Source organism: Palaemon carinicauda, chromosome 34 (genome assembly GCF_036898095.1).
Source record: "Palaemon carinicauda isolate YSFRI2023 chromosome 34, ASM3689809v2, whole genome shotgun sequence".
Classification (NCBI taxonomy): domain Eukaryota; kingdom Metazoa; phylum Arthropoda; class Malacostraca; order Decapoda; family Palaemonidae; genus Palaemon; species Palaemon carinicauda.
Window position 1 is genome coordinate 5,521,219 of NC_090758.1, and position 27,412 is coordinate 5,548,630.

Consider the following 27,412-nt stretch of genomic DNA (forward strand, 5'->3'; position numbering starts at 1 on the left):
AGAAGCCCCGGATTGATATCAGAGAAAACTAAAATCATCATTGGAGCCTCTGAAGCCCAGGATCAATGTCAGAGAGAAACCTAAAATCCTCACTGAGCCTCAGACCCTGGATGATGTAAGAGAGAAACTAAAATCCTCACTTGGAGCCTCAGGAGCCACAGATCGATATAGAAGAGAACTAAAATCCTTACTTGGAGCCTTAGGAACCCCAGGTCGATATCAGAGAGAAACCTAAAACCTCACTTGGAGCCTCAGGAGCCCAAATCGATATCAGAGAGAAACATAAAATCCTCACTTGGAAGCCTCAGGAGCCCCAAGATTTAGAGAGAAACCTAAAATCCTCACTTTAAGAGCCTCAGGAAGCCCCAGATCAATATAGAGAGAAACCTAAAATCCTCACTGGAGATCAGAGCCCCTATGATCAATATATGAGAGAACCTAAAATCCTCACTTGGAGCCTCAGGAGCCCAATTTCGATATCAGAGAGAAACCTAAAATCTCACTTGAGCCTCTAAGCCCTACAATCGATATTAGAGGAAACCTAAAATCCTACTTGGAGCCTCAGGAGCCCATGATCGATATAAGAGAGAAATAAAATCCTCTTGGAGCCTCAAGCCCCAGGATCGAATATCAGAAAGAAACCTAAAATCCTCACTTGGAGCCTCAGGAGCCCAAGGATCGATATCAGAGAAACCTAAAATCTCACTTGAGCCTCAGAAGCCCCATAGAATCAGAGAAAAACCTAAAATCCTCACTTTGGACCTCAGGAGCCCAGGATCGATATCATAGAGAAAATAAAATCCTCACTTGGACCTCAGGACCCAGGATCAATATCAGAAGAAACCTAAACTCACTTGGAGCCTCAGGCCCCAGATCATATCAGAGAAACCTAAAATCTCACTTGGAGCCTCAGGACCCCCAATATCGATATCAGAGAGAACCTAAAATCCTCATGGAAGCCTCAGGAGCCCCAGGATCGATATCAGAGAAAACACCTAAAATCCTCACTTGAAGCCTCAGGAGCACCAGGATCGATATCAGAAAGAAACCTAAAATCCTTATTGGAGCCTCAGGAGCCCTGATCGATAAAGAGAAACCTAAAATCACTTGGAGCCTCAGGAGCCCCTCTATCGATATTAGAGAGAAACCTAAAATCTCACGTGAAGCCTCAGGAGCGCCAGGATCGATATCAGAGAAATACCTAAAATCTTCACTTGAAGCTTTAGAAGAACCAGGATCGATATCAGAGAGAAACCTTAGATAATCAATTGGAGCCTCAGGAACCGAAATATCGATAACAGAGAGAAAAATAAAATCTCTCTGGAAGCCTCAGGAGCCCCAGGATCGATAATGGAGAAAATCCTATAATCCTCACTTGGAGCCTCAGGAGCCTAAGTATCGATATCAAAGAGAAACCTAAAATCGTCACTTGGAGCCTCCGGAGCCTCAGGATTGATACCAGAGAGAAACCTAAAATCATCACTTAAAGCCTCAAGAGACATAGAATCAATATAAGAGAGAAACCTAAAATCCTCATTTGGAGACTCAGGAGACCCATGATGAATATAGGAGAGAAACCGAAAATCCTTACTTGGACCCTCAGGAGCCCCAGGATCGATGTCAGAGAGATACCTCCAATCATCACTTGGAGTCTCAGGTGCCTAAGAGTCAATATCAGTGAGAACCATAAAATTCTCACTTGGAGCCTAAGGGGCCCCAGGATCGATATCAGCTAGAAACCTAAAATCCTCATTTGGAGCCTCAGGAGCCCCAGGATCGATATCAGATAGAAACCTAAAGTCCTCATTTGGAGCCTCAGGAGCCCCAGGATCAATATCAGAGAGAAACATAATATCCTCACTTGAAACCTCAGGAGCAACAGGATCGATATCAGAAAGTGACCTAAAATCCTCACTTGGAGCCTCAGGAACCTCAGGATCAATATCAGAGAGAAACCCAATATCCTCACTTGAAGCATCAGGAGCCCCAGGATTAATATTAGAGAGAATCCTAAAATCCTTATTTGGAGCCTCAGGAGCCCAAGGATCGATATCACGAGAAACCTAAAATCCTCACTTGAAGACTCAGAGCCCCAGGATCAATATCAAAGAAAGACCTAAAATCTTCGTGCGGATCCCCAGGAGCCCCAGGATCCATATCAGAGAGAAACCTATAGTCCTCAGTTGGAGCCTTGGGAGCCCCAGGATCGATATCATAGAGAAACCTAAAATCCTCATTTGGAGCCTCAGGAACCCCAGTATCGATATCAGAGTGAAACTTAAAATCCTCGAAAGGAGCCTCGGGAGCCCAAGTTTCGATATCTGAGAGAAAACTAAAATACTCACTTGGAACCTCTGGTGCCCTGGAATCGGTATCAAAGCGAAACCTAAAATCCCATTTTTGGCCTTAGGAGGCCCAGGATTTATGTCAGAGTAAAACCTAAAATTCTCACTTGGAGCCTTAAAAATCCCAGCATTTGTATCGGAGAGAAAACTAAAATCCTAACTTGGAAACTTGGGAACCACAGGATCGATATAAGAGAGAAACCTAAAATCCTCACTTTGAAAATCAAATGACCCTGGATATCGATATCATAGAAAAACTTAAAATCCTCACTTAAAGCCTTAGGAACACCAGGATCGATATCAGAATGAAGACTAAACTCCTGACTTGGAGCCTTAGAAGCCCCAGGATCGATATCAGAGAGAAACCTTAAGTCGTCATTCTGAGCCTCAGGAACCCAAATATCGATGACAGAGAGAAACATAAAATCCTCTATGGAAGCCTCAGGAGCCTCAGGAGCCACAGAATCCATATTAGAGAAAAACCTAAAATCCTCATTTACAGCCTCAGGAACCCCTGTATTGATATTAGAAAGAAACCTAAAATCCTCACTGGGAGCCTCAGGAGCCCCTGTATCGATAATAGAGAGAAACCTAAAATCCTCATTGGGAGCCTCAGGAGCCCCTGTATCGATATTAGAGAGAAACATAAAATCTTCACTTGAAGCCTTAGGAGCCCCAGATCGATATTAGAGAGAAACTTTAAAACGTCACTTAGAGCCTCAGGAACCGAAATATCGATAACAGAGAAAAAAATAAAATCCTCTCTGGAAACCTCAAGAGCCCCAGGATCGATATTGGAGAAAATCCCATAATCCTCACTTGGAGCCTCAGGAGCCCAAGGATCGATATCAAAGAGAAACCTAAAATCGTCATTTAGAGCCTCAAGAAACATAGAATCAATATACGAGGGAACCTAAAATCCTCATTTGGAGACTCAGGAGCCCCATGCTGAATATAGGAGAGAAATAAAAAATCCTTACTTGGACCCTCAGGACCCCCAGGATCAATATCAGAGAGAAACCTCAAATCGTCACTTGGAGCCTCAGGTGCCTAAGAATCAATATCAGTGAGAAACCTAAAATTCTCACTTGGAGCCTAAGGGCCCCCAGGATCGATATCAGTTAGAAACCTAAAATCCTCAGGAGCCCAGGATCGATATCAGAGAGAAACATAATATCCTCACTTGAAGCCTCAGGAGCACCAGGATCAATATAAAAGAGAGACCTAAAATCCTTATTTGGAGCCTCAGGAGCCCCATGATCATCAGAAAGTGACCTAAAATCCTCACTTGGAGCCTCAGGAGCCCCTCTATCGATATTAGAGAGAAACCTAAAATCTCACGTGGAAGCCTCAGGAGCGCCAGGATCGATATCAGAGAAATACCTAAAATCTTCACTTGAAGCTTTAGAAGAACCAGGATCGATATCAGAGAGAAACCTTAGATAATCAATTGGAGCCTCAGGAACCGAAATATCGATAACAGAGAGAAAAATAAAATTCTCTCTGGAAGCCTCAGGAGCCCCAGGATCGATAATGGAGAAAATCCTATAATCCTCACTTGGAGCCTCAGGAGCCTAAGTATCGATATCAAAGAGAAACCTAAAATCGTCACTTGGAGCCTCCGGAGCCTCAGGATTGATACCAGAGAGAAACCTAAAATCATCACTTAAAGCCTCAAGAGACATAGAATCAATATAAGAGAGAAACCTAAAATCCTCATTTGGAGACTCAGGAGACCCATGATGAATATAGGAGAAAACCGAAAATCCTTACTTGGACCCTCAGGAGCCCCAGGATCGATGTCAGAGAGATACCTCCAATCGTCACTTGGAGTCTCAGGTGCCTAAGAATCAATATCAGTGAGAACCATAAAATTCTCACTTGGAGCCTAAGGGGCCCCAGGATCGATATCAGCTAGAAACCTAAAATCCTCATTTGGAGCCTCAGGAGCCCCAGGATCGATATCAGATAGAAACCTAAAGTCCTCATTTGGAGCCTCAGGAGCCCCAGGATCAATATCAGAGAGAAACATAATATCCTCACTTGAAACCTCAGGAGCAACAGGATCGATATCAGAAAGTGACCTAAAATCCTCACTTGGAGCCTCAGGAACCTCAGGATCAATATCAGAGAGAAACCCAATATCCTCACTTGAAGCATCAGGAGCCCCAGGATTAATATTAGAGAGAATCCTAAAATCCTTATTTGGAGCCTCAGGAGCCCAAGGATCGATATCACGGAGAAACCTAAAATCCTCACTTGAAGACTCAGAGCCCCAGGATCAATATCAAAGAAAGACCTAAAATCTTCGTGCGGATCCCCAGGAGCCCCAGGATCCATATCAGAGAGAAACCTATAGTCCTCAGTTGGAGCCTTGGGAGCCCCAGGATCGATATCATAGAGAAACCTAAAATCCTCATTTGGAGCCTCAGGAACCCCAGTATCGATATCAGAGTGAAACTTAAAATCCTCGAAAGGAGCCTCGGGAGCCCAAGTTTCGATATCTGAGAGAAAACTAAAATACTCACTTGGAACCTCTGGTGCCCTGGAATCGGTATCAAAGCGAAACCTAAAATCCTCATTTTTGGCCTTAGGAGGCCCAGGATTATGTCAGAGTAAAACCTAAAATTCTCACTTGGAGCCTTAAAAATCCCAGCATTTGTATCGGAGAGAAAACTAAAATCCTAACTTGGAAACTTGGGAACCACAGGATCGATATAAGAGAGAAACCTAAAATCCTCACTTTGAAAATCAAATGACCCTAGGATATCGATATCATAGAAAAACTTAAAATCCTCACTTAAAGCCTTAGGAACACCAGGATCGATATCAGAATGAAGACTAAACTCCTGACTTGGAGCCTTAGAAGCCCCAGGATCGATATCAGAGAGAAACCTTAAGTCGTCATTCTGAGCCTCAGGAACCCAAATATCGATGACAGAGAGAAACATAAAATCCTCTATGGAAGCCTCAGAAGCCTCAGGAGCCACAGAATCCATATTAGAGAAAAACCTAAAATCCTCATTTACAGCCTCAGGAACCCCTGTATTGATATTAGAAAGAAACCTAAAATCCTCACTGGGAGCCTCAGGAGCTCCTGTATCGATATTAAAGAGAAACCTAAAATCCTCACTTGAAGCCTTAGGAGCCCCATGATCGATATTAGAGAGAAACTTTAAAACGTCACTTAGAGCCTCAGGAACCGAAATATCGATAACAGAGAAAAAAATAAAATCCTCTCTGGAAACCTCAAGAGCCCCAGGATCGATATTGGAGAAAATCCCATAATCCTCACTTGGAGCCTCAGGAGCCCAAGGATCGATATCAAAGAGAAACCTAAAATCGTCATTTAGAGCCTCAAGAAACATAGAATCAATATACGAGGGAACCTAAAATCCTCATTTGGAGACCTCAGGAGCCCCATGCTGAATATAGGAGAGAAATAAAAAATCCTTACTTGGACCCTCAGGACCCACCGGATCAATATCAGAGAGAAACCTCAAATCGTCACTTGGAGCCTCAGGTGCCTAAGAATCAATATCAGTGAGAAACCTAAAATTCTCACTTGGAGCCTAAGGGCCCCCAGGATCGATATCAGTTAGAAACCTAAAATCCTCAAGGAGCCCAGGATCGATATCAGAGAGAAACATAATATCCTCACTTGAAGCCTCAGGAGCACCAGGATCAATATAAAAGAGAGACCTAAAATCCTTATTTGGAGCCTCAGGAGCCCCATGATCATCAGAAAGTGACCTAAAATCCTCACTTGGAGCCTCAGGAGCCCCTCTATCGATATTAGAGAGAAACCTAAAATCTCACGTGGAAGCCTCAGGAGCACCAGGATCGATATCAGAGAAATACCTAAAATCTTCACTTGAAGCTTTAGAAGAACCAGGATCGATATCAGAGAGAAACCTTAGATAATCAATTGGAGCCTCAGGAACCGAAATATCGATAACAGAGAGAAAAATAAAATTCTCTCTGGAAGCCTCAGGAGCCCCAGGATCGATAATGGAGAAAATCCTATAATCCTCACTTGGAGCCTCAGGAGCCTAAGTATCGATATCAAAGAGAAACCTAAAATCGTCACTTGGAGCCTCCGGAGCCTCAGGATTGATACCAGAGAGAAACCTAAAATCATCACTTAAAGCCTCAAGAGACATAGAATCAATATAAGAGAGAAACCTAATAATCCTTTTGGAGACTCAGGAGCCATGATGAATATAGAAGAGAAACCTAAAATCCTTACTTGGACCCTCAGGAGCCCCAGGATCGATGTCAGAGAGATACCTCCAATCATCACTTGGAGTCTCAGGTGCCTAAGAATCAATATCAGTGAGAACCATAAAATTCTCACTTGGAGCCTAAGGGGCCCCAGGATCGATATCAGCTAGAAACCTAAAATCCTCATTTGGAGCCTCAGGAGCCCCAGGATCGATATCAGATAGAAACCTAAAGTCCTCATTTGGAGCCTCAGGAGCCCCAGGATCAATATCAGAGAGAAACATAATATCCTCACTTGAAACCTCAGGAGCAACAGGATCGATATCAGAAAGTGACCTAAAATCCTCACTTGGAGCCTCAGGAACCTCAGGATCAATATCAGGGAAAAACCCAATATCCTCACTTGAAGCATCAGGAGCCCCAGGATTAATATTAGAGAGAAACCTAAAATCCTTATTTGGAGCCTCAGGAGCCCAAGGATCGATATCACGGAGAAACCTAAAATCCTCACTTGAAGACTCAGAGCCCCAGGATCAATATCAAAGAAAGACCTAAAATCTTTGTGCGGATCCCCAGGAGCCCCAGGATCCATATCAGAGAGAAACCTATAGTCCTCAGTTGGAGCCTTGGGAGCCCCAGGATCGATATCATAGAGAAACCTAAAATCCTCACTTGAAGACTCAGAGCCCCAGGATCAATATCAAAGAAAGACCTAAAATCTTCGTGCGGATCCCCAGGAGCCCCAGGATCCATATCAGAGAGAAACCTATAGTCCTCAGTTGGAGCCTTGGGAGCCCCAGGATCGATATCATAGAGAAACCTAAAATCCTCATTTGGAGCCTCAGGAACCCCAGTTATCGATATCAGAGTGAAACTTAAAATCCTCGAAAGGAGCCTCGGGAGCCCAAGTTTCGATATCTGAGAGAAAACTAAAATACTCACTTGGAACCTCTGGTGCCCTGGAATCGGTATCAAAGCGAAACCTAAAATCCTCATTTTTGGCCTTAGGAGGCCCAGGATCTATGTCAGAGAGAAACCTAAAATTCTCACTTGGAGCCTTAAAATCCCAGCATTTGTATCGGAGAGAAAACTAAAATTCTAACTTGGAAATTCGGGAACCACAGGATCGATATAAGAGAGAAACCTAAAATCCTCACTTTGAACATCAGATGACCCTGGATATCGATATCATAGAAAAACTTAAAATCCTCACTTAAAGCCTTAGGAACACCAGGATCGATATCAGAATGAAGACTAAACTCCTGACTTGGAGCCTTAGAAGCCCCAGGATCGATATCAGAGAGAAACCTTAAGTCGTCATTCTGAGCCTCAGGAACCCAAATATCGATGACAGAGAGAAACATAAAATCCTCTATGGAAGCCTCAGGAGCCTCAGGAGCAACTGAATCCATATTAGAGAAAAACCTAAAATCCTCATTTACAGCCTCAGGAACCCCTGTATTGATATTAGAAAGAAACCTAAAATCCTCACTGGGAGCCTCAGGAGCCCCTGTATCGATAATAGAGAGAAACCTAAAATCCTCATTGGGAGCCTCAGGAGCCCCTGTATCGATATTAGAGAGAAACATAAAATCTTCACTTGAAGCCTTAGGAGCCCCAGGATCGATATTAGAGAGAAACTTTAAAACGTCACTTAGAGCCTCAGGAACCGAAATATCGATAACAGAGAAAAAAATAAAATCCTCTCTGGAAACCTCAAGAGCCCCAGGATCGATATTGGAGAAAATCCCATAATCCTCACTTGGAGCCTCAGGAGCCCAAGGATCGATATCAAAGAGAAACCTAAAATCGTCATTTAGAGCCTCAAGAAACATAGAATCAATATACGAGGGAACCTAAAATCCTCATTTGGAGACTCAGGAGCCCCATGCTGAATATAGGAGAGAAATAAAAAATCCTTACTTGGACCTCAGGACCCCCAGGATCAATATCAGAGAGAAACCTCAAATCGTCACTTGGAGCCTCAGGTGCCTAAGAATCAATATCAGTGAGAAACCTAAAATTCTCACTTGGAGCCTAAGGGCCCCCAGGATCGATATCAGTTAGAAACCTAAAATCCTCAGGAGCCCCAGGATCGATATCAGAGAGAAACATAATATCCTCACTTGAAGCCTCAGGAGCACCAGGATCAATATAAAAAGAGACCTAAAATCCTTATTTGGAGCCTCAGGAGCCCCATGATCATCAGAAAGTGACCTAAAATCCTCACTTGGAGCCTCAGGAGCCCCTCTATCGATATTAGAGAGAAACCTAAAATCTCACGTGAAGCCTCAGGAGCGCCAGGATCGATATCAGAGAAATACCTAAAATCTTCACTTGAAGCTTTAGAAGAACCAGGATCGATATCAGAGAGAAACCTTAGATAATCAATTGGAGCCTCAGGAACCGAAATATCGATAACAGAGAGAAAAATAAAATTCTCTCTGGAAGCCTCAGGAGCCCCAGGATCGATAATGGAGAAAATCCTATAATCCTCACTTGGAGCCTCAGGAGCCTAAGTATCGATATCAAAGAGAAACCTAAAATCGTCACTTGGAGCCTCCGGAGCCTCAGGATTGATACCAGAGAGAAACCTAAAATCATCACTTAAAGCCTCAAGAGACATAGAATCAATATAAGAGAGAAACCTAAAATCCTCATTTGGAGACTCAGGAGACCCATGATGAATATAGGAGAAAACCGAAAATCCTTACTTGGACCCTCAGGAGCCCCAGGATCGATGTCAGAGAGATACCTCCAATCATCACTTGGAGTCTCAGGTGCCTAAGATCAATATCAGTGAGAACCATAAAATTCTCACTTGGAGCCTAAGGGGCCCCAGGATCGATATCAGCTAGAAACCTAAAATCCTCATTTGGAGCCTCAGGAGCCCCAGGATCGATATCAGATAGAAACCTAAAGTCCTCATTTGGAGCCTCAGGAGCCCCAGGATCAATATCAGAGAGAAACATAATATCCTCACTTGAAACCTCAGGAGCAACAGGATCGATATCAGAAAGTGACCTAAAATCCTCACTTGGAGCCTCAGGAACCTCAGGATCAATATCAGAGAGAAACCCAATATCCTCACTTGAAGCATCAGGAGCCCCAGGATTAATATTAGAGAGAATCCTAAAATCCTTATTTGGAGCCTCAGGAGCCCAAGGATCGATATCACGGAGAAACCTAAAATCCTCACTTGAAGACTCAGAGCCCCAGGATCAATATCAAAGAAAGACCTAAAATCTTCGTGCGGATCCCCAGGAGCCCCAGGATCCATATCAGAGAGAAACCTATAGTCCTCAGTTGGAGCCTTGGGAGCCCCAGGATCGATATCATAGAGAAACCTAAAATCCTCATTTGGAGCCTCAGGAACCCCAGTATCGATATCAGAGTGAAACTTAAAATCCTCGAAAGGAGCCTCGGGAGCCCAAGTTTCGATATCTGAGAGAAAACTAAAATACTCACTTGGAACCTCTGGTGCCCTGGAATCGGTATCAAAGCGAAACCTAAAATCCTCATTTTTGGCCTTAGGAGGCCCAGGATTATGTCAGAGTAAAACCTAAAATTCTCACTTGGAGCCTTAAAAATCCCAGCATTTGTATCGGAGAGAAAACTAAAATCCTAACTTGGAAACTTGGGAACCACAGGATCGATATAAGAGAGAAACCTAAAATCCTCACTTTGAAAATCAAATGACCCTGATATCGATATCATAGAAAAACTTAAAATCCTCACTTAAAGCCTTAGGAACACCAGGATCGATATCAGAATGAAGACTAAACTCCTGACTTGGAGCCTTAGAAGCCCCAGGATCGATATCAGAGAGAAACCTTAAGTCGTCATTCTGAGCCTCAGGAACCCAAATATCGATGACAGAGAGAAACATAAAATCCTCTATGGAAGCCTCAGAAGCCTCAGGAGCCACAGAATCCATATTAGAGAAAAACCTAAAATCCTCATTTACAGCCTCAGGAACCCCTGTATTGATATTAGAAAGAAACCTAAAATCCTCACTGGGAGCCTCAGGAGCCCTGTATCGATATTAAAGAGAAACCTAAAATCCTTCACTTGAAGCCTTAAGAGCCCCATGATCGATATTAGAGAGAAACTTTAAAACGTCACTTAGAGCCTCAGGAACCGAAATATCGATAACAGAGAAAAAAATAAAATCCTCTCTGGAAACCTCAAGAGCCCCAGGATCGATATTGGAGAAAATCCCATAATCCTCACTTGGAGCCTCAGGAGCCCAAGGATCGATATCAAAGAGAAACCTAAAATCGTCATTTAGAGCCTCAAGAAACATAGAATCAATATACGAGGGAACCTAAAATCCTCATTTGGAGACCCAGGAGCCCCATGCTGAATATAGGAGAGAAATAAAAAATCCTTACTTGGACCCTCAGGACCCACCGGATCAATATCAGAGAGAAACCTCAAATCGTCACTTGGAGCCTCAGGTGCCTAAGAATCAATATCAGTGAGAAACCTAAAATTCTCACTTGGAGCCTAAGGGCCCCCAGGATCGATATCAGTTAGAAACCTAAAATCCTCAAGGAGCCCCAGGATCGATATCAGAGAGAAACATAATATCCTCACTTGAAGCCTCAGGAGCACCAGGATCAATATAAAAGAGAGACCTAAAATCCTTATTTGGAGCCTCAGGAGCCCCATGATCATCAGAAAGTGACCTAAAATCCTCACTTGGAGCCTCAGGAGCCCCTCTATCGATATTAGAGAGAAACCTAAAATCTCACGTGAAGCCTCAGGAGCACCAGGATCGATATCAGAGAAATACCTAAAATCTTCACTTGAAGCTTTAGAAGAACCAGGATCGATATCAGAGAGAAACCTTAGATAATCAATTGGAGCCTCAGGAACCGAAATATCGATAACAGAGAGAAAAATAAAATTCTCTCTGGAAGCCTCAGGAGCCCCAGGATCGATAATGGAGAAAATCCTATAATCCTCACTTGGAGCCTCAGGAGCCTAAGTATCGATATCAAAGAGAAACCTAAAATCGTCACTTGGAGCCTCCGGAGCCTCAGGATTGATACCAGAGAGAAACCTAAAATCATCACTTAAAGCCTCAAGAGACATAGAATCAATATAAGAGAGAAACCTAATAATCCTCATTTGGAGACTCAGGAGACCCATGATGAATATAGGAGAGAAACCGAAAATCCTTACTTGGACCCTCAGGAGCCCCAGGATCGATGTCAGAGAGATACCTCCAATCATCACTTGGAGTCTCAGGTGCCTAAGAATCAATATCAGTGAGAACCATAAAATTCTCACTTGGAGCCTAAGGGGCCCCAGGATCGATATCAGCTAGAAACCTAAAATCCTCATTTGGAGCCTCAGGAGCCCCAGGATCGATATCAGATAGAAACCTAAAGTCCTCATTTGGAGCCTCAGGAGCCCCAGGATCAATATCAGAGAGAAACATAATATCCTCACTTGAAACCTCAGGAGCAACAGGATCGATATCAGAAAGTGACCTAAAATCCTCACTTGGAGCCTCAGGAACCTCAGGATCAATATCAGGGAAACCCAATATCCTCACTTGAAGCATCAGGAGCCCCAGGATTAATATTAGAGAGAATCCTAAAATCCTTATTTGGAGCCTCAGGAGCCCAAGGATCGATATCACGGAGAAACCTAAAATCCTCACTTGAAGACTCAGAGCCCCAGGATCAATATCAAAGAAAGACCTAAAATCTTCGTGCGGATCCCCAGGAGCCCCAGGATCCATATCAGAGAGAAACCTATAGTCCTCAGTTGGAGCCTTGGGAGCCCCAGGATCGATATCATAGAGAAACCTAAAATCCTCACTTGAAGACTCAGAGCCCCAGGATCAATATCAAAGAAAGACCTAAAATCTTCGTGCGGATCCCCAGGAGCCCCAGGATCCATATCAGAGAGAAACCTATAGTCCTCAGTTGGAGCCTTGGGAGCCCCAGGATCGATATCATAGAGAAACCTAAAATCCTCATTTGGAGCCTCAGGAACCCCATTATCGATATCAGAGTGAAACTTAAAATCCTCGAAAGGAGCCTCGGGAGCCCAAGTTTCGATATCTGAGAGAAAACTAAAATACTCACTTGGAACCTCTGGTGCCCTGGAATCGGTATCAAAGCGAAACCTAAAATCCTCATTTTTGGCCTTAGGAGGCCCAGGATCTATGTCAGAGAGAAACCTAAAATTCTCACTTGGAGCCTTGAAAATCCCAGCATTTGTATCGGAGAGAAAACTAAAATTCTAACTTGGAAATTCGGGAACCACAGGATCGATATAAGAGAGAAACCTAAAATCCTCACTTTGAACATCAGATGACCCTGGATATCGATATCATAGAAAAACTTAAAATCCTCACTTAAAGCCTTAGGAACACCAGGATCGATATCAGAATGAAGACTAAACTCCTGACTTGGAGCCTTAGAAGCCCCAGGATCGATATCAGAGAGAAACCTTAAGTCGTCATTCTGAGCCTCAGGAACCCAAATATCGATGACAGAGAGAAACATAAAATCCTCTATGGAAGCCTCAGGAGCCTCAGGAGCTGAATCCATATTAGAGAAAAACCTAAAATCCTCATTTACAGCCTCAGGAACCCCTGTATTGATATTAGAAAGAAACCTAAAATCCTCACTGGGAGCCTCAGGAGCCCCTGTATCGATAATAGAGAGAAACCTAAAATCCTCATTGGGAGCCTCAGGAGCCCCTGTATCGATATTAGAGAGAAACATAAAATCTTCACTTGAAGCCTTAGGAGCCCCAGGATCGATATTAGAGAGAAACTTTAAAACGTCACTTAGAGCCTCAGGAACCGAAATATCAGATAACAGAGAAAAAAATAAAATCCTCTCTGGAAACCTCAAGAGCCCCAGGATCGATATTGGAGAAAATCCCATAATCCTCACTTGGACCCTCAGGAGCCCAAGGATCGATATCAAAGAGAAACCTAAAATCGTCATTTAGAGCCTCAAGAAACATAGAATCAATATACGAGGGAACCTAAAATCCTCATTTGGAGCTCAGGAGCCCCATGCTGAATATAGGAGAGAAATAAAAAATCCTTACTTGGACCTTCAGGACCCCCAGGATCAATATCAGAGAGAAACCTCAAATCGTCACTTGGAGCCTCAGGTGCCTAAGAATCAATATCAGTGAGAAACCTAAAATTCTCACTTGGAGCCTAAGGGCCCCCAGGATCGATATCAGTTAGAAACCTAAAATCCTCAGGAGCCCCAGGATCGATATCAGAGAGAAACATAATATCCTCACTTGAAGCCTCAGGAGCACCAGGATCAATATAAAAAAGAGACCTAAAATCCTTATTTGGAGCCTCAGGAGCCCCATGATCATCAGAAGTGACCTAAAATCCTCACTTGGAGCCTCAGGAGCCCCTCTATCGATATTAGAGAGAAACCTAAAATCTCACGTGAAGCCTCAGGAGCGCCAGGATCGATATCAGAGAAATACCTAAAATCTTCACTTGAAGCTTTAGAAGAACCAGGATCGATATCAGAGAGAAACCTTAGATAATCAATTGGAGCCTCAGGAACCGAAATATCGATAACAGAGAGAAAAATAAAATTCTCTCTGGAAGCCTCAGGAGCCCCAGGATCGATAATGGAGAAAATCCTATAATCCTCACTTGGAGCCTCAGGAGCCTAAGTATCGATATCAAAGAGAAACCTAAAATCGTCACTTGGAGCCTCCGGAGCCTCAGGATTGATACCAGAGAGAAACCTAAAATCATCACTTAAAGCCTCAAGAGACATAGAATCAATATAAGAGAGAAACCTAAAATCCTCATTTGGAGACTCAGGAGACCCATGATGAATATAGGAGAGAAACCGAAAATCCTTACTTGGACCCTCAGGAGCCCCAGGATCGATGTCAGAGAGATACCTCCAATCCTCACTTGGAGTCTCAGGTGCCTAAGATCAATATCAGAGAGAACCATAAAATTCTCACTTGGAGCCTAAGGGGCCCCAGGATCGATATCAGCTAGAAACCTAAAATCCTCATTTGGAGCCTCAGGAGCCCCAGGATCGATATCAGATAGAAACCTAAAGTCCTCATTTGGAGCCTCAGGAGCCCCAGGATCAATATCAGAGAGAAACATAATATCCTCACTTGAAACCTCAGGAGCAACAGGATCGATATCAGAAAGTGACCTAAAATCCTCACTTGGAGCCTCAGGAACCTCAGGATCAATATCAGAGAGAAACCCAATATCCTCACTTGAAGCATCAGGAGCCCCAGGATTAATATTAGAGAGAATCCTAAAATCCTTATTTGGAGCCTCAGGAGCCCAAGGATCGATATCACGGAGAAACCTAAAATCCTCACTTGAAGACTCAGAGCCCCAGGATCAATATCAAAGAAAGACCTAAAATCTTCGTGCGGATCCCCAGGAGCCCCAGGATCCATATCAGAGAGAAACCTATAGTCCTCAGTTGGAGCCTTGGGAGCCCCAGGATCGATATCATAGAGAAACCTAAAATCCTCATTTGGAGCCTCAGGAACCCCAGTATCGATATCAGAGTGAAACTTAAAATCCTCGAAAGGAGCCTCGGGAGCCCAAGTTTCGATATCTGAGAGAAAACTAAAATACTCACTTGGAACCTCTGGTGCCCTGGAATCGGTATCAAAGCGAAACCTAAAATCCTCATTTTTGGCCTTAGGAGGCCCAGGATCTATGTCAGAGAGAAACCTAAAATTCTCACTTGGAGCCTTAAAAATCCCAGCATTTGTATCGGAGAGAAAACTAAAATTCTAACTTGGAAATTCGGGAACCACAGGATCGATATAAGAGAGAAACCTAAAATCCTCACTTTGAACATCAGATGACCCTGGATATCGATATCATAGAAAAACTTAAAATCCTCACTTAAAGCCTTAGGAACACCAGGATCGATATCAGAATGAAGACTAAACTCCTGACTTGGAGCCTTAGAAGCCCCAGGATCGATATCAGAGAGAAACCTTAAGTCGTCATTCTGAGCCTCAGGAACCCAAATATCGATGACAGAGAGAAACATAAAATCCTCTATGGAAGCCTCAGGAGCCTCAGGAGCACTGAATCCATATTAGAGAAAAACCTAAAATCCTCATTTACAGCCTCAGGAACCCCTGTATTGATATTAGAAAGAAACCTAAAATCCTCACTGGGAGCCTCAGGAGCCCCTGTATCGATAATAGAGAGAACCTAAAATCCTCATTGGGAGCCTCAGGAGCCCCTGTATCGATATTAGAGAGAAACATAAAATCTTCACTTGAAGCCTTAGGAGCCCCAGGATCGATATTAGAGAGAAACTTTAAAACGTCACTTAGAGCCTCAGGAACCGAAATATCGATAACAGAGAAAAAAATAAAATCCTCTCTGGAAACCTCAAGAGCCCCAGGATCGATATTGGAGAAAATCCCATAATCCTCACTTGGAGCCTCAGGAGCCCAAGGATCGATATCAAAGAGAAACCTAAAATCGTCATTTAGAGCCTCAAGAAACATAGAATCAATATACGAGGGAACCTAAAATCCTCATTTGGAGACTCAGGAGCCCCATGCTGAATATAGGAGAGAAATAAAAAATCCTTACTTGGACCCTCAGGACCCCCAGGATCAATATCAGAGAGAAACCTCAAATCGTCACTTGGAGCCTCAGGTGCCTAAGAATCAATATCAGTGAGAAACCTAAAATTCTCACTTGGAGCCTAAGGGCCCCCAGGATCGATATCAGTTAGAAACCTAAAATCCTCAGGAGCCCCAGGATCGATATCAGAGAGAAACATAATATCCTCACTTGAAGCCTCAGGAGCACCAGGATCAATATAAAAGAGAGACCTAAAATCCTTATTTGGAGCCTCAGGAGCCCCATGATCATCAGAAAGTGACCTAAAATCCTCACTTGGAGCCTCAGGAGCCCCTCTATCGATATTAGAGAGAAACCTAAAATCTCACGTGAAGCCTCAGGAGCGCCAGGATCGATATCAGAGAAATACCTAAAATCTTCACTTGAAGCTTTAGAAGAACCAGGATCGATATCAGAGAGAAACCTTAGATAATCAATTGGAGCCTCAGGAACCGAAATATCGATAACAGAGAGAAAAATAAAATTCTCTCTGGAAGCCTCAGGAGCCCCAGGATCGATAATGGAGAAAATCCTATAATCCTCACTTGGAGCCTCAGGAGCCTAAGTATCGATATCAAAGAGAAACCTAAAATCGTCACTTGGAGCCTCCGGAGCCTCAGGATTGATACCAGAGAGAAACCTAAAATCATCACTTAAAGCCTCAAGAGACATAGAATCAATATAAGAGAGAAACCTAAAATCCTCATTTGGAGACTCAGGAGACCCATGATGAATATAGGAGAGAAACCGAAAATCCTTACTTGGACCCTCAGGAGCCCCAGGATCGATGTCAGAGAGATACCTCCAATCGTCACTTGGAGTCTCAGGTGCCTAAGAATCAATATCAGTGAGAACCATAAAATTCTCAATTGGAGCCTAAGGGGCCCCAGGATCGATATCAGCTAGAAACCTAAAATCCTCATTTGGAGCCTCAGGAGCCCCAGGATCGATATCAGATAGAAACCTAAAGTCCTCATTTGGAGCCTCAGGAGCCCCAGGATCAATATCAGAGAGAAACATAATATCCTCACTTGAAACCTCAGGAGCAACAGGATCGATATCAGAAAGTGACCTAAAATCCTCACTTGGAGCCTCAGGAACCTCAGGATCAATATCAGAGAGAAACCCAATATCCTCACTTGAAGCATCAGGAGCCCCAGGATTAATATTAGAGAGAATCCTAAAATCCTTATTTGGAGCCTCAGGAGCCCAAGGATCGATATCACGGAGAAACCTAAAATCCTCACTTGAAGACTCAGAGCCCCAGGATCAATATCAAAGAAAGACCTAAAATCTTCGTGCGGATCCCCAGGAGCCCCAGGATCCATATCAGAGAGAAACCTATAGTCCTCAGTTGGAGCCTTGGGAGCCCCAGGATCGATATCATAGAGAAACCTAAAATCCTCATTTGGAGCCTCAGGAACCCCAGTATCGATATCAGAGTGAAACTTAAAATCCTCGAAAGGAGCCTCGGGAGCCCAAGTTTCGATATCTGAGAGAAAACTAAAATACTCACTTGGAACCTCTGGTGCCCTGGAATCGGTATCAAAGCGAAACCTAAAATCCTCATTTTTGGCCTTAGGAGGCCCAGGATTATGTCAGAGTAAAACCTAAAATTCTCACTTGGAGCCTTAAAAATCCCAGCATTTGTATCGGAGAGAAAACTAAAATCCTAACTTGGAAACTTGGGAACCACAGGATCGATATAAGAGAGAAACCTAAAATCCTCACTTTGAAAATCAAATGACCCTAGATATCGATATCATAGAAAAACTTAAAATCCTCACTTAAAGCCTTAGGAACACCAGGATCGATATCAGAATGAAGACTAAACTCCTGACTTGGAGCCTTAGAAGCCCCAGGATCGATATCAGAGAGAAACCTTAAGTCGTCATTCTGAGCCTCAGGAACCCAAATATCGATGACAGAGAGAAACATAAAATCCTCTATGGAAGCCTCAGAAGCCTCAGGAGCCACAGAATCCATATTAGAGAAAAACCTAAAATCCTCATTTACAGCCTCAGGAACCCCTGTATTGATATTAGAAAGAAACCTAAAATCCTCACTGGGAGCCTCAGGAGCTCCTGTATCGATATTAAAGAGAAACCTAAAATCCTTCACTTGAAGCCTTAAGAGCCCCATGATCGATATTAGAGAGAAACTTTAAAACGTCACTTAGAGCCTCAGGAACCGAAATATCGATAACAGAGAAAAAAATAAAATCCTCTCTGGAAACCTCAAGAGCCCCAGGATCGATATTGGAGAAAATCCCATAATCCTCACTTGGAGCCTCAGGAGCCCAAGGATCGATATCAAAGAGAAACCTAAAATCGTCATTTAGAGCCTCAAGAAACATAGAATCAATATACGAGGGAACCTAAAATCCTCATTTGGAGACCCAGGAGCCCCATGCTGAATATAGGAGAGAAATAAAAAATCCTTACTTGGACCCTCAGGACCCACCGGATCAATATCAGAGAAAACCTCAAATCGTCACTTGGAGCCTCAGGTGCCTAAGAATCAATATCAGTGAGAAACCTAAAATTCTCACTTGGAGCCTAAGGGCCCCCAGGATCGATATCAGTTAGAAACCTAAAATCCTCAAGGAGCCCCAGGATCGATATCAGAGAGAAACATAATATCCTCACTTGAAGCCTCAGGAGCACCAGGATCAATATAAAAGAGAGACCTAAAATCCTTATTTGGAGCCTCAGGAGCCCCATGATCATCAGAAAGTGACCTAAAATCCTCACTTGGAGCCTCAGGAGCCCCTCTATCGATATTAGAGAGAAACCTAAAATCTCACGTGGAGCCTCAGGAGCACCAGGATCGATATCAGAGAAATACCTAAAATCTTCACTTGAAGCTTTAGAAGAACCAGGATCGATATCAGAGAGAAACCTTAGATAATCAATTGGAGCCTCAGGAACCGAAATATCGATAACAGAGAGAAAAATAAAATTCTCTCTGGAAGCCTCAGGAGCCCCAGGATCGATAATGGAGAAAATCCTATAATCCTCACTTGGAGCCTCAGGAGCCTAAGTATCGATATCAAAGAGAAACCTAAAATCGTCACTTGGAGCCTCCGGAGCCTCAGGATTGATACCAGAGAGAAACCTAAAATCATCACTTAAAGCCTCAAGAGACATAGAATCAATATAAGAGAGAAACCTAATAATCCTCACTTTGGAGACTCAGGAGACCATGATGAATATAGGAGAGAAACCGAAAATCCTTACTTGGACCCTCAGGAGCCCCAGGATCGATGTCAGAGAGATACCTCCAATCATCACTTGGAGTCTCAGGTGCCTAAGAATCAATATCAGTGAGAACCATAAAATTCTCACTTGGAGCCTAAGGGGCCCCAGGATCGATATCAGCTAGAAACCTAAAATCCTCATTTGGAGCCTCAGGAGCCCCAGGATCGATATCAGATAGAAACCTAAAGTCCTCATTTGGAGCCTCAGGAGCCCCAGGATCAATATCAGAGAGAAACATAATATCCTCACTTGAAACCTCAGGAGCAACAGGATCGATATCAGAAAGTGACCTAAAATCCTCACTTGGAGCCTCAGGAACCTCAGGATCAATATCAGGAGAAACCCAATATCCTCACTTGAAGCATCAGGAGCCCCAGGATTAATATTAGAGAGATTCCTAAAATCCTTATTTGGAGCCTCAGGAGCCCAAGGATCGATATCACGGAGAAACCTAAAATCCTCACTTGAAGACTCAGAGCCCCAGGATCAATATCAAAGAAAGACCTAAAATCTTCGTGCGGATCCCCAGGAGCCCCAGGATCCATATCAGAGAGAAACCTATAGTCCTCAGTTGGAGCCTTGGGAGCCCCAGGATCGATATCATAGAGAAACCTAAAATCCTCACTTGAAGACTCAGAGCCCCAGGATCAATATCAAAGAAAGACCTAAAATCTTCGTGCGGATCCCCAGGAGCCCCAGGATCCATATCAGAGAGAAACCTATAGTCCTCAGTTGGAGCCTTGGGAGCCCCAGGATCGATATCATAGAGAAACCTAAAATCCTCATTTGGAGCCTCAGGAACCCCATTATCGATATCAGAGTGAAACTTAAAATCCTCGAAAGGAGCCTCGGGAGCCCAAGTTTCGATATCTGAGAGAAAACTAAAATACTCACTTGGAACCTCTGGTGCCCTGGAATCGGTATCAAAGCGAAACCTAAAATCCTCATTTTTGGCCTTAGGAGGCCCAGGATCTATGTCAGAGAGAAACCTAAAATTCTCACTTGGAGCCTTGAAAATCCCAGCATTTGTATCGGAGAGAAAACTAAAATTCTAACTTGGAAATTCGGGAACCACAGGATCGATATAAGAGAGAAACCTAAAATCCTCACTTTGAACATCAGATGACCCTGGATATCGATATCATAGAAAAACTTAAAATCCTCACTTAAAGCCTTAGGAACACCAGGATCGATATCAGAATGAAGACTAAACTCCTGACTTGGAGCCTTAGAAGCCCCAGGATCGATATCAGAGAGAAACCTTAAGTCGTCATTCTGAGCCTCAGGAACCCAAATATCGATGACAGAGAGAAACATAAAATCCTCTATGGAAGCCTCAGGAGCCTCAGGAGCAACTGAATCCATATTAGAGAAAAACCTAAAATCCTCATTTACAGCCTCAGGAACCCCTGTATTGACATTAGAAAGAAACCTAAAATCCTCACTGGGAGCCTCAGGAGCCCCTGTATCGATAATAGAGAGAAACCTAAAATCCTCATTGGGAGCCTCAGGAGCCCCTGTATCGATATTAGAGAGAAACATAAAATCTTCACTTGAAGCCTTAGGAGCCCCAGGATCGATATTAGAGAGAAACTTTAAAACGTCACTTAGAGCCTCAGGAACCGAAATATAGATAACAGAGAAAAAAAAATAAAATCCTCTCTGGAAACCTCAAGAGCCCCAGGATCGATATTGGAGAAAATCCCATAATCCTCACTTGGAGCCTCAGGAGCCCAAGGATCGATATCAAAGAGAAACCTAAAATCGTCATTTAGAGCCTCAAGAAACATAGAATCAATATACGAGGGAACCTAAAATCCTCATTTGGAGACTCAGGAGCCCCATGCTGAATATAGGAGAGAAATAAAAAATCCTTACTTGGACCTTCAGGACCCCCAGGATCAATATCAGAGAGAAACCTCAAATCGTCACTTGGAGCCTCAGGTGCCTAAGAATCAATATCAGTGAGAAACCTAAAATTCTCACTTGGAGCCTAAGGGCCCCCAGGATCGATATCAGTTAGAAACCTAAAATCCTCAGGAGCCCCAGGATCGATATCAGAGAGAAACATAATATCCTCACTTGAAGCCTCAGGAGCACCAGGATCAATATAAAAAAGAGACCTAAAATCCTTATTTGGAGCCTCAGGAGCCCCATGATCATCAGAAAGTGACCTAAAATCCTCACTTGGAGCCTCAGGAGCCCCTCTATCGATATTAGAGAGAAACCTAAAATCTCACGTGAAGCCTAAGGAGCGCCAGTATCGATATCAGAGAAATACCTAAAATCTTCACTTGAAGCTTTAGAAGAACCAGGATCGATATCAGAGAGAAACCTTAGATAATCAATTGGAGCCTCAGGAACCGAAATATCGATAACAGAGAGAAAAATAAAATTCTCTCTGGAAGCCTCAGGAGCCCCAGGATCGATAATGGAGAAAATCCTATAATCCTCACTTGGAGCCTCAGGAGCCTAAGTATCGATATCAAAGAGAAACCTAAAATCGTCACTTGGAGCCTCCGGAGCCTCAGGATTGATACCAGAGAGAAACCTAAAATCATCACTTAAAGCCTCAAGAGACATAGAATCAATATAAGAGAGAAACCTAAAATCCTCATTTGGAGACTCAGGAGACCCATGATGAATATAGGAGAGAAACCGAAAATCCTTACTTGGACCCTCAGGAGCCCCAGGATCGATGTCAGAGAGATACCTCCAATCGTCACTTGGAGTCTCAGGTGCCTAAGAATCAATATCAGTAAGAACCATAAAATTCTCAATTGGAGCCTAAGGGGCCCCAGGATCGATATCAGCTAGAAACCTAAAATCCTCATTTGGAGCCTCAGGAGCCCCAGGATCGATATCAGATAGAAACCTAAAGTCCTCATTTGGAGCCTCAGGAGCCCCAGGATCAATATCAGAGAGAAACATAATATCCTCACTTGAAACCTCAGGAGCAACAGGATCGATATCAGAAAGTGACCTAAAATCCTCACTTGGAGCCTCAGGAACCTCAGGATCAATATCAGAGAGAAACCCAATATCCTCACTTGAAGCATCAGGAGCCCCAGGATTAATATTAGAGAGAATCCTAAAATCCTTATTTGGAGCCTCAGGAGCCCAAGGATCGATATCACGGAGAAACCTAAAATCCTCACTTGAAGACTCAGAGCCCCAGGATCAATATCAAAGAAAGACCTAAAATCTTCGTGCGGATCCCCAGGAGCCCCAGGATCCATATCAGAGAGAAACCTATAGTCCTCAGTTGGAGCCTTGGGAGCCCCAGGATCGATATCATAGAGAAACCTAAAATCCTCATTTGGAGCCTCAGGAACCCCAGTATCGATATCAGAGTGAAACTTAAAATCCTCGAAAGGAGCCTCGGGAGCCCAAGTTTCGATATCTGAGAGAAAACTAAAATACTCACTTGGAACCTCTGGTGCCCTGGAATCGGTATCAAAGCGAAACCTAAAATCCTCATTTTTGGCCTTAGGAGGCCCAGGATCTATGTAGAGAGAAACCTAAAATTCTCACTTGGAGCCTTAAAAATCCCAGCATTTGTATCGGAGAGAAAACTAAAATTCTAACTTGGAAATTCGGGAACCACAGGATCGATATAAGAGAGAAACCTAAAATCCTCACTTTGAACATCAGATGACCCTGATATCGATATCATAGAAAAACTTAAAATCCTCACTTAAAGCCTTAGGAACACCAGGATCGATATCAGAATGAAGACTAAACTCCTGACTTGGAGCCTTAGAAGCCCCAGGATCGATATCAGAGAGAAACCTTAAGTCGTCATTCTGAGCCTCAGGAACCCAAATATCGATGACAGAGAGAAACATAAAATCCTCTATGGAAGCCTCAGGAGCCTCAGGAGCAAGAATCCATATTAGAGAAAAACCTAAAATCCTCATTTACAGCCTCAGGAACCCCTGTATTGATATTAGAAAGAAACCTAAAATCCTCACTGGGAGCCTCAGGAGCCCCTGTATCGATAATAGAGAAACCTAAAATCCTCATTGGGAGCCTCAGGAGCCCCTGTATCGATATTAGAGAGAAACTAAAATCTTCACTTGAAGCCTTAGGAGCCCCAGGATCGATATTAGAGAGAAACTTCACTTAGAGCCTCAGGAACCGAAATATCGATAACAGAGAAAAAAATAAAATCCTCTCTGGAAACCTCAAGAGCCCCAGGATCGATATTGGAGAAAATCCCATAATCCTCACTTGGAGCCTCAGGAGCCCAAGGATCGATATCAAAGAGAAACCTAAAATCGTCATTTAGAGCCTCAAGAAACATAGAATCAATATACGAGGGAACCTAAAATCCTCATTTGGAGACTCAGGAGCCCCATGCTGAATATAGGAGAGAAATAAAAAATCCTTACTTGGACCCTCAGGACCCCCAGGATCAATATCAGAGAGAAACCTCAAATCGTCACTTGGAGCCTCAAAGGTGCCTAAAATTCTCACTTGGAGGAGGATCGATATCAGTTAGAAACCTAAAATCCTCAGGATCCCCAGGATCGATATCAGAGAGAAACAAATATCCTCACTTGAAGCCTCAGGAGCCCAGGATCAATATAAAAGAGAAACCTAAAATCCTTATTTGGAGCCTCAGGAGCCCCTGATCATATCAGAAAGTGACCTAAAATCCTCACTTGGAGCCTCAGGAGCCCCTCTATCGATAGAGAGAAACCTAAAATCCTCACGTGGAGCCTCAGGAGCCCAGGATCGATATCAGAGAGAAACCTAAAATCCTTCACTTGAAGCTTTAGGAACCAGGATCGATATCAGAGAGAAACCTTAAAATCAATTGGAGCCTCAGGAGCCGAAATATCGATAACAGAGAGAAACCTAAAATTCTCACTGGAAGCCTCAGGAGCCCCAGGATCGATATGGAGAAAAACCTATAATCCTCACTTGGAGCCTCAGGAGCCCAGTATCGATATCAGAGAAAACCTAAAATCGTCACTTGGAGCCTCCGGAGCCCAGGATTGATACCAGAGAGAAACCTAAAATCATCACTTAAAGCCTCAAGAGACATAGAATCAATATAAGAGAGAAACCTAAAATCCTCATTGGAGACTCAGGAGACCCAGATGAATATAGGAGAGAAACCGAAAATCCTCACTTGGACCCTCAGGAGCCCCAGGATCGATGTCAGAGATAACCTCCAATCTCACTTGGAGCTCAGGTGCCTAAGATCAATATCAGAGAGAACCATAAAATTCTCACTTGGAGCCTAAGGGGCCCCAGGATCGATATCATAGAAACCTAAAATCCTCATTTGGAGCCTCAGGAGCCCCAAGGATCGATATCAGATAGAAACCTAAAGTCCTCATTTGGAGCCTCAGGAGCCCCAGGATCAATATCAGAGAGAAACATAATATCCTCACTTGAAACCTCAGGAGCAACAGGATCGATATCAGAAAGTGACCTTAAATCCTCACTTGGAGCCTCAGGAACCTCAGGATCAATATCAGAGAGAAACCCAAAATCCTCACTTGAAGCATCAGGAGCCCCAGGATTAATATTAGAGAGAATCCTAAAATCCTTATTTGGAGCCTCAGGCCCAAGGATCGATATCACGGAGAAACCTAAAATCCTCACTTGAAGACTCAGAGCCCCAGGATCAATATCAAAGAAAGACCTAAAATCTTCGTGGAGCCCAGGAGCCCTGGATCCATATCAGAGAGAAACCTATAGTCCTCAGTTGGAGCCTCAGGAGCCCCAGGATCGATATCATAGAGAAACCTAAAATCCTTACTTGGAGCCAGAGCCCAAGGATCGATATCAGAGAAAACCTAAAATCTCACTTGCAGCCTCAGGGCCCCAGGATCCATATCAGAGAGAAACCTAAAATCCTCATTGGAGCCTCAGGATCGATATCAGAGAGAAACCTAAAATCCTCACTTGGAGCCTCAGGAACCCCATCATATCAGAGAGAAACTATAAATCCTATTGGAGCCTCGGGAGCCCAAGTCGATATCTGAGAGAAACCTAAAATCCTCACTTGGAACCTCAGGAGCCCTATCGATATCAAGAAAACCTAAAATCCTCATTGAAAGCCTTAGGAGCCCAGGATCGATATCAGAGAGAAACTAAAATCCTCACTTGGAGCCTTAGAAGCCCAGGATCATATCAGAGAGAAACTAAAATCTCATTGGAGCCACAGGAACCCAGGATCGATATCAGAGAGAAACTAAAATCCTCACTGGAACCTCAGGACCCAGGATATCGATATCATAGAAAAACCAAAATCCTCACTTAAAGCCTCAGGAACACCCCGATCGATATCAGAATGAAACTAAAATCTCCTGACTTGGAGCCTTAGAAGCCCCAGGATCGATATCAGAGAGAAACCTTAAGTCGTCATTCCCAGGATATCGATATCAGAGAGAAACATAAAATCCTCTCATGGAGCCTCAGGAGCCCAGGAGCAACTGATCGATATTAGAGAAAAACCTAAAATCCTCTTTAAGCCTCAGGAACCCCTGTATTGATTAGAGAAGAAACCTAAAATCCTCACTGGGAGCCTCAGGAGCCCCTGTATCGATAATAGAGAGAAACCTAAAATCCTCATTGGGAGCCTCAGGAGCCCCTGTATCGATATTAGAGAGAAACATAAAATCTTCACTTGAAGCCTTAGGAGCCCCAGGATCGATATTAGAGAGAAACTTTAAAACGTCACTTAGAGCCTCAGGAACCGAAATATAGATAACAGAGAAAAAAAAATAAAATCCTCTCTGGAAACCTCAAGAGCCCCAGGATCGATATTGGAGAAAATCCCATAATCCTCACTTGGAGCCTCAGGAGCCCAAGGATCGATATCAAAGAGAAACCTAAAATCGTCTAACTTTGAGCCCAGGAGCTCCATGTTTGATATCAGAGAGAATCTTCCAATTCTCACTTTGGAGCCTCAGGAGCCCCAGGATCCATTTTGGAGAGAATCCTCAAAATTTTCACAAAGATCCCAAATGCTCAAGGATCAATATCATAGAGAAACCTTAAACTCTCACTTGGAGCCTCAAGATCTCCAGGATCAATATCAGAGAGAATCCTAAAATCTCACTTGGAGCCCCAGGAGCCCCGGGATTGATACAGAGAAAATTTACAAATTCCTCTTTCAGCCCCAGACGCCTAAGGATGATATTAAAGATAATCCTCAAAATATCACCTGGAGTTCCACGAGCCCCAGAAACGATATCAGAGAAAATCATCAAAATCTCACTTGGAGGCCCAGGAGCTCCATGTTCGATATCCGAGAGAATCTTTGAATTATCACTTGGAGCCCCAGGAGCCCAATGATCTATATCAGAGGGAATCCTCCAATTCTCACTTGGAGACCTAGGAGCTCCAGGATCCATATCGAGGATAATCCTAAAAATCTCACTTGGAGCACCAAGAATTCCATGATTGATATCAGAGATAATCTTCAAATCCTCTTTTGGATTCAGAGGAGCCCCAGCATCAATATATGAGAGAATCCTGAAATTATAACTTGGAGTACCAGGATCGATATCAGAGATAATCTTCCAATCCTCTTTTTGAACCCCAGGAGCCCCGGGATCAATATAAGGAATCCTTAAATTCTCACCCTGTACCCCATGAGCCCCTGGATCAATATCAGAGAGAATCCTTAAATTTATTCTTAGTTAAATAATCCTTTTTCCTCGAAGTTGAATGTTCTTTATATGTACTTGGAATATAATATGATAAGTTATATCTTAATCTATATTAATGATTACATATGGTAAAAAGAAGATCCTCTAAATATATTCCTGAAAATGTATTATATTATGTTATATCTAAAGAATTTGTCCTTATGACAAGCAGTTGAATAAAAGAGACTTGAAGATTTTTGTACTTGAACAACACCGCATTTCCCCTTGATCTTATTGAAATGTGTACATAAACAAAACACATTTTTC

At 43.2% G+C, this 27,412-nt stretch overlaps 4 protein-coding genes across 4 annotated transcripts; all 4 read right to left on the bottom strand.

Moving 5' to 3' along the window:
• Positions 1–1,391: 1,391 nt before the first annotated feature.
• Positions 1,392–6,645, bottom strand: LOC137626544 (uncharacterized). Its single transcript, XM_068357588.1, has 9 exons — positions 6,595–6,645; positions 6,165–6,397; positions 5,089–5,681; positions 4,605–4,849; positions 4,268–4,458; positions 3,529–3,653; positions 2,617–2,967; positions 2,077–2,321; positions 1,392–1,661 (listed from the first exon to the last, which is right to left on the bottom strand). The coding sequence occupies exons 1-9, from the start codon at positions 6,643–6,645 to the stop codon at positions 1,392–1,394; spliced, it is 2,304 nt and encodes a 767-aa protein (XP_068213689.1).
• A 64-nt stretch (positions 6,646–6,709) lies between these two features.
• LOC137626545 (uncharacterized) lies at positions 6,710–11,726 on the bottom strand. Its single transcript, XM_068357590.1, has 10 exons — positions 11,584–11,726; positions 11,169–11,293; positions 10,308–10,550; positions 9,769–10,013; positions 9,432–9,622; positions 8,696–8,819; positions 8,493–8,561; positions 7,727–8,425; positions 7,242–7,487; positions 6,710–7,087 (listed from the first exon to the last, which is right to left on the bottom strand). Exons 1-10 carry the CDS (start codon positions 11,724–11,726, stop codon positions 6,710–6,712), a joined length of 2,463 nt encoding a protein of 820 aa, XP_068213691.1.
• A 2,519-nt stretch (positions 11,727–14,245) lies between these two features.
• Positions 14,246–19,502, bottom strand: LOC137626546 (uncharacterized). Its single transcript, XM_068357591.1, has 10 exons — positions 19,452–19,502; positions 19,019–19,250; positions 18,000–18,296; positions 17,460–17,704; positions 16,799–17,043; positions 16,329–16,508; positions 15,790–16,059; positions 15,472–15,659; positions 14,931–15,277; positions 14,246–14,515 (listed from the first exon to the last, which is right to left on the bottom strand). The coding sequence occupies exons 1-10, from the start codon at positions 19,500–19,502 to the stop codon at positions 14,246–14,248; spliced, it is 2,325 nt and encodes a 774-aa protein (XP_068213692.1).
• A 64-nt stretch (positions 19,503–19,566) lies between these two features.
• LOC137626547 (uncharacterized) lies at positions 19,567–23,392 on the bottom strand. Its single transcript, XM_068357592.1, has 7 exons — positions 23,170–23,392; positions 22,631–22,977; positions 21,970–22,214; positions 21,555–21,679; positions 20,639–20,989; positions 20,098–20,444; positions 19,567–19,791 (listed from the first exon to the last, which is right to left on the bottom strand). The coding sequence occupies exons 1-7, from the start codon at positions 23,390–23,392 to the stop codon at positions 19,567–19,569; spliced, it is 1,863 nt and encodes a 620-aa protein (XP_068213693.1).
• Positions 23,393–27,412: the final 4,020 nt, after the last annotated feature.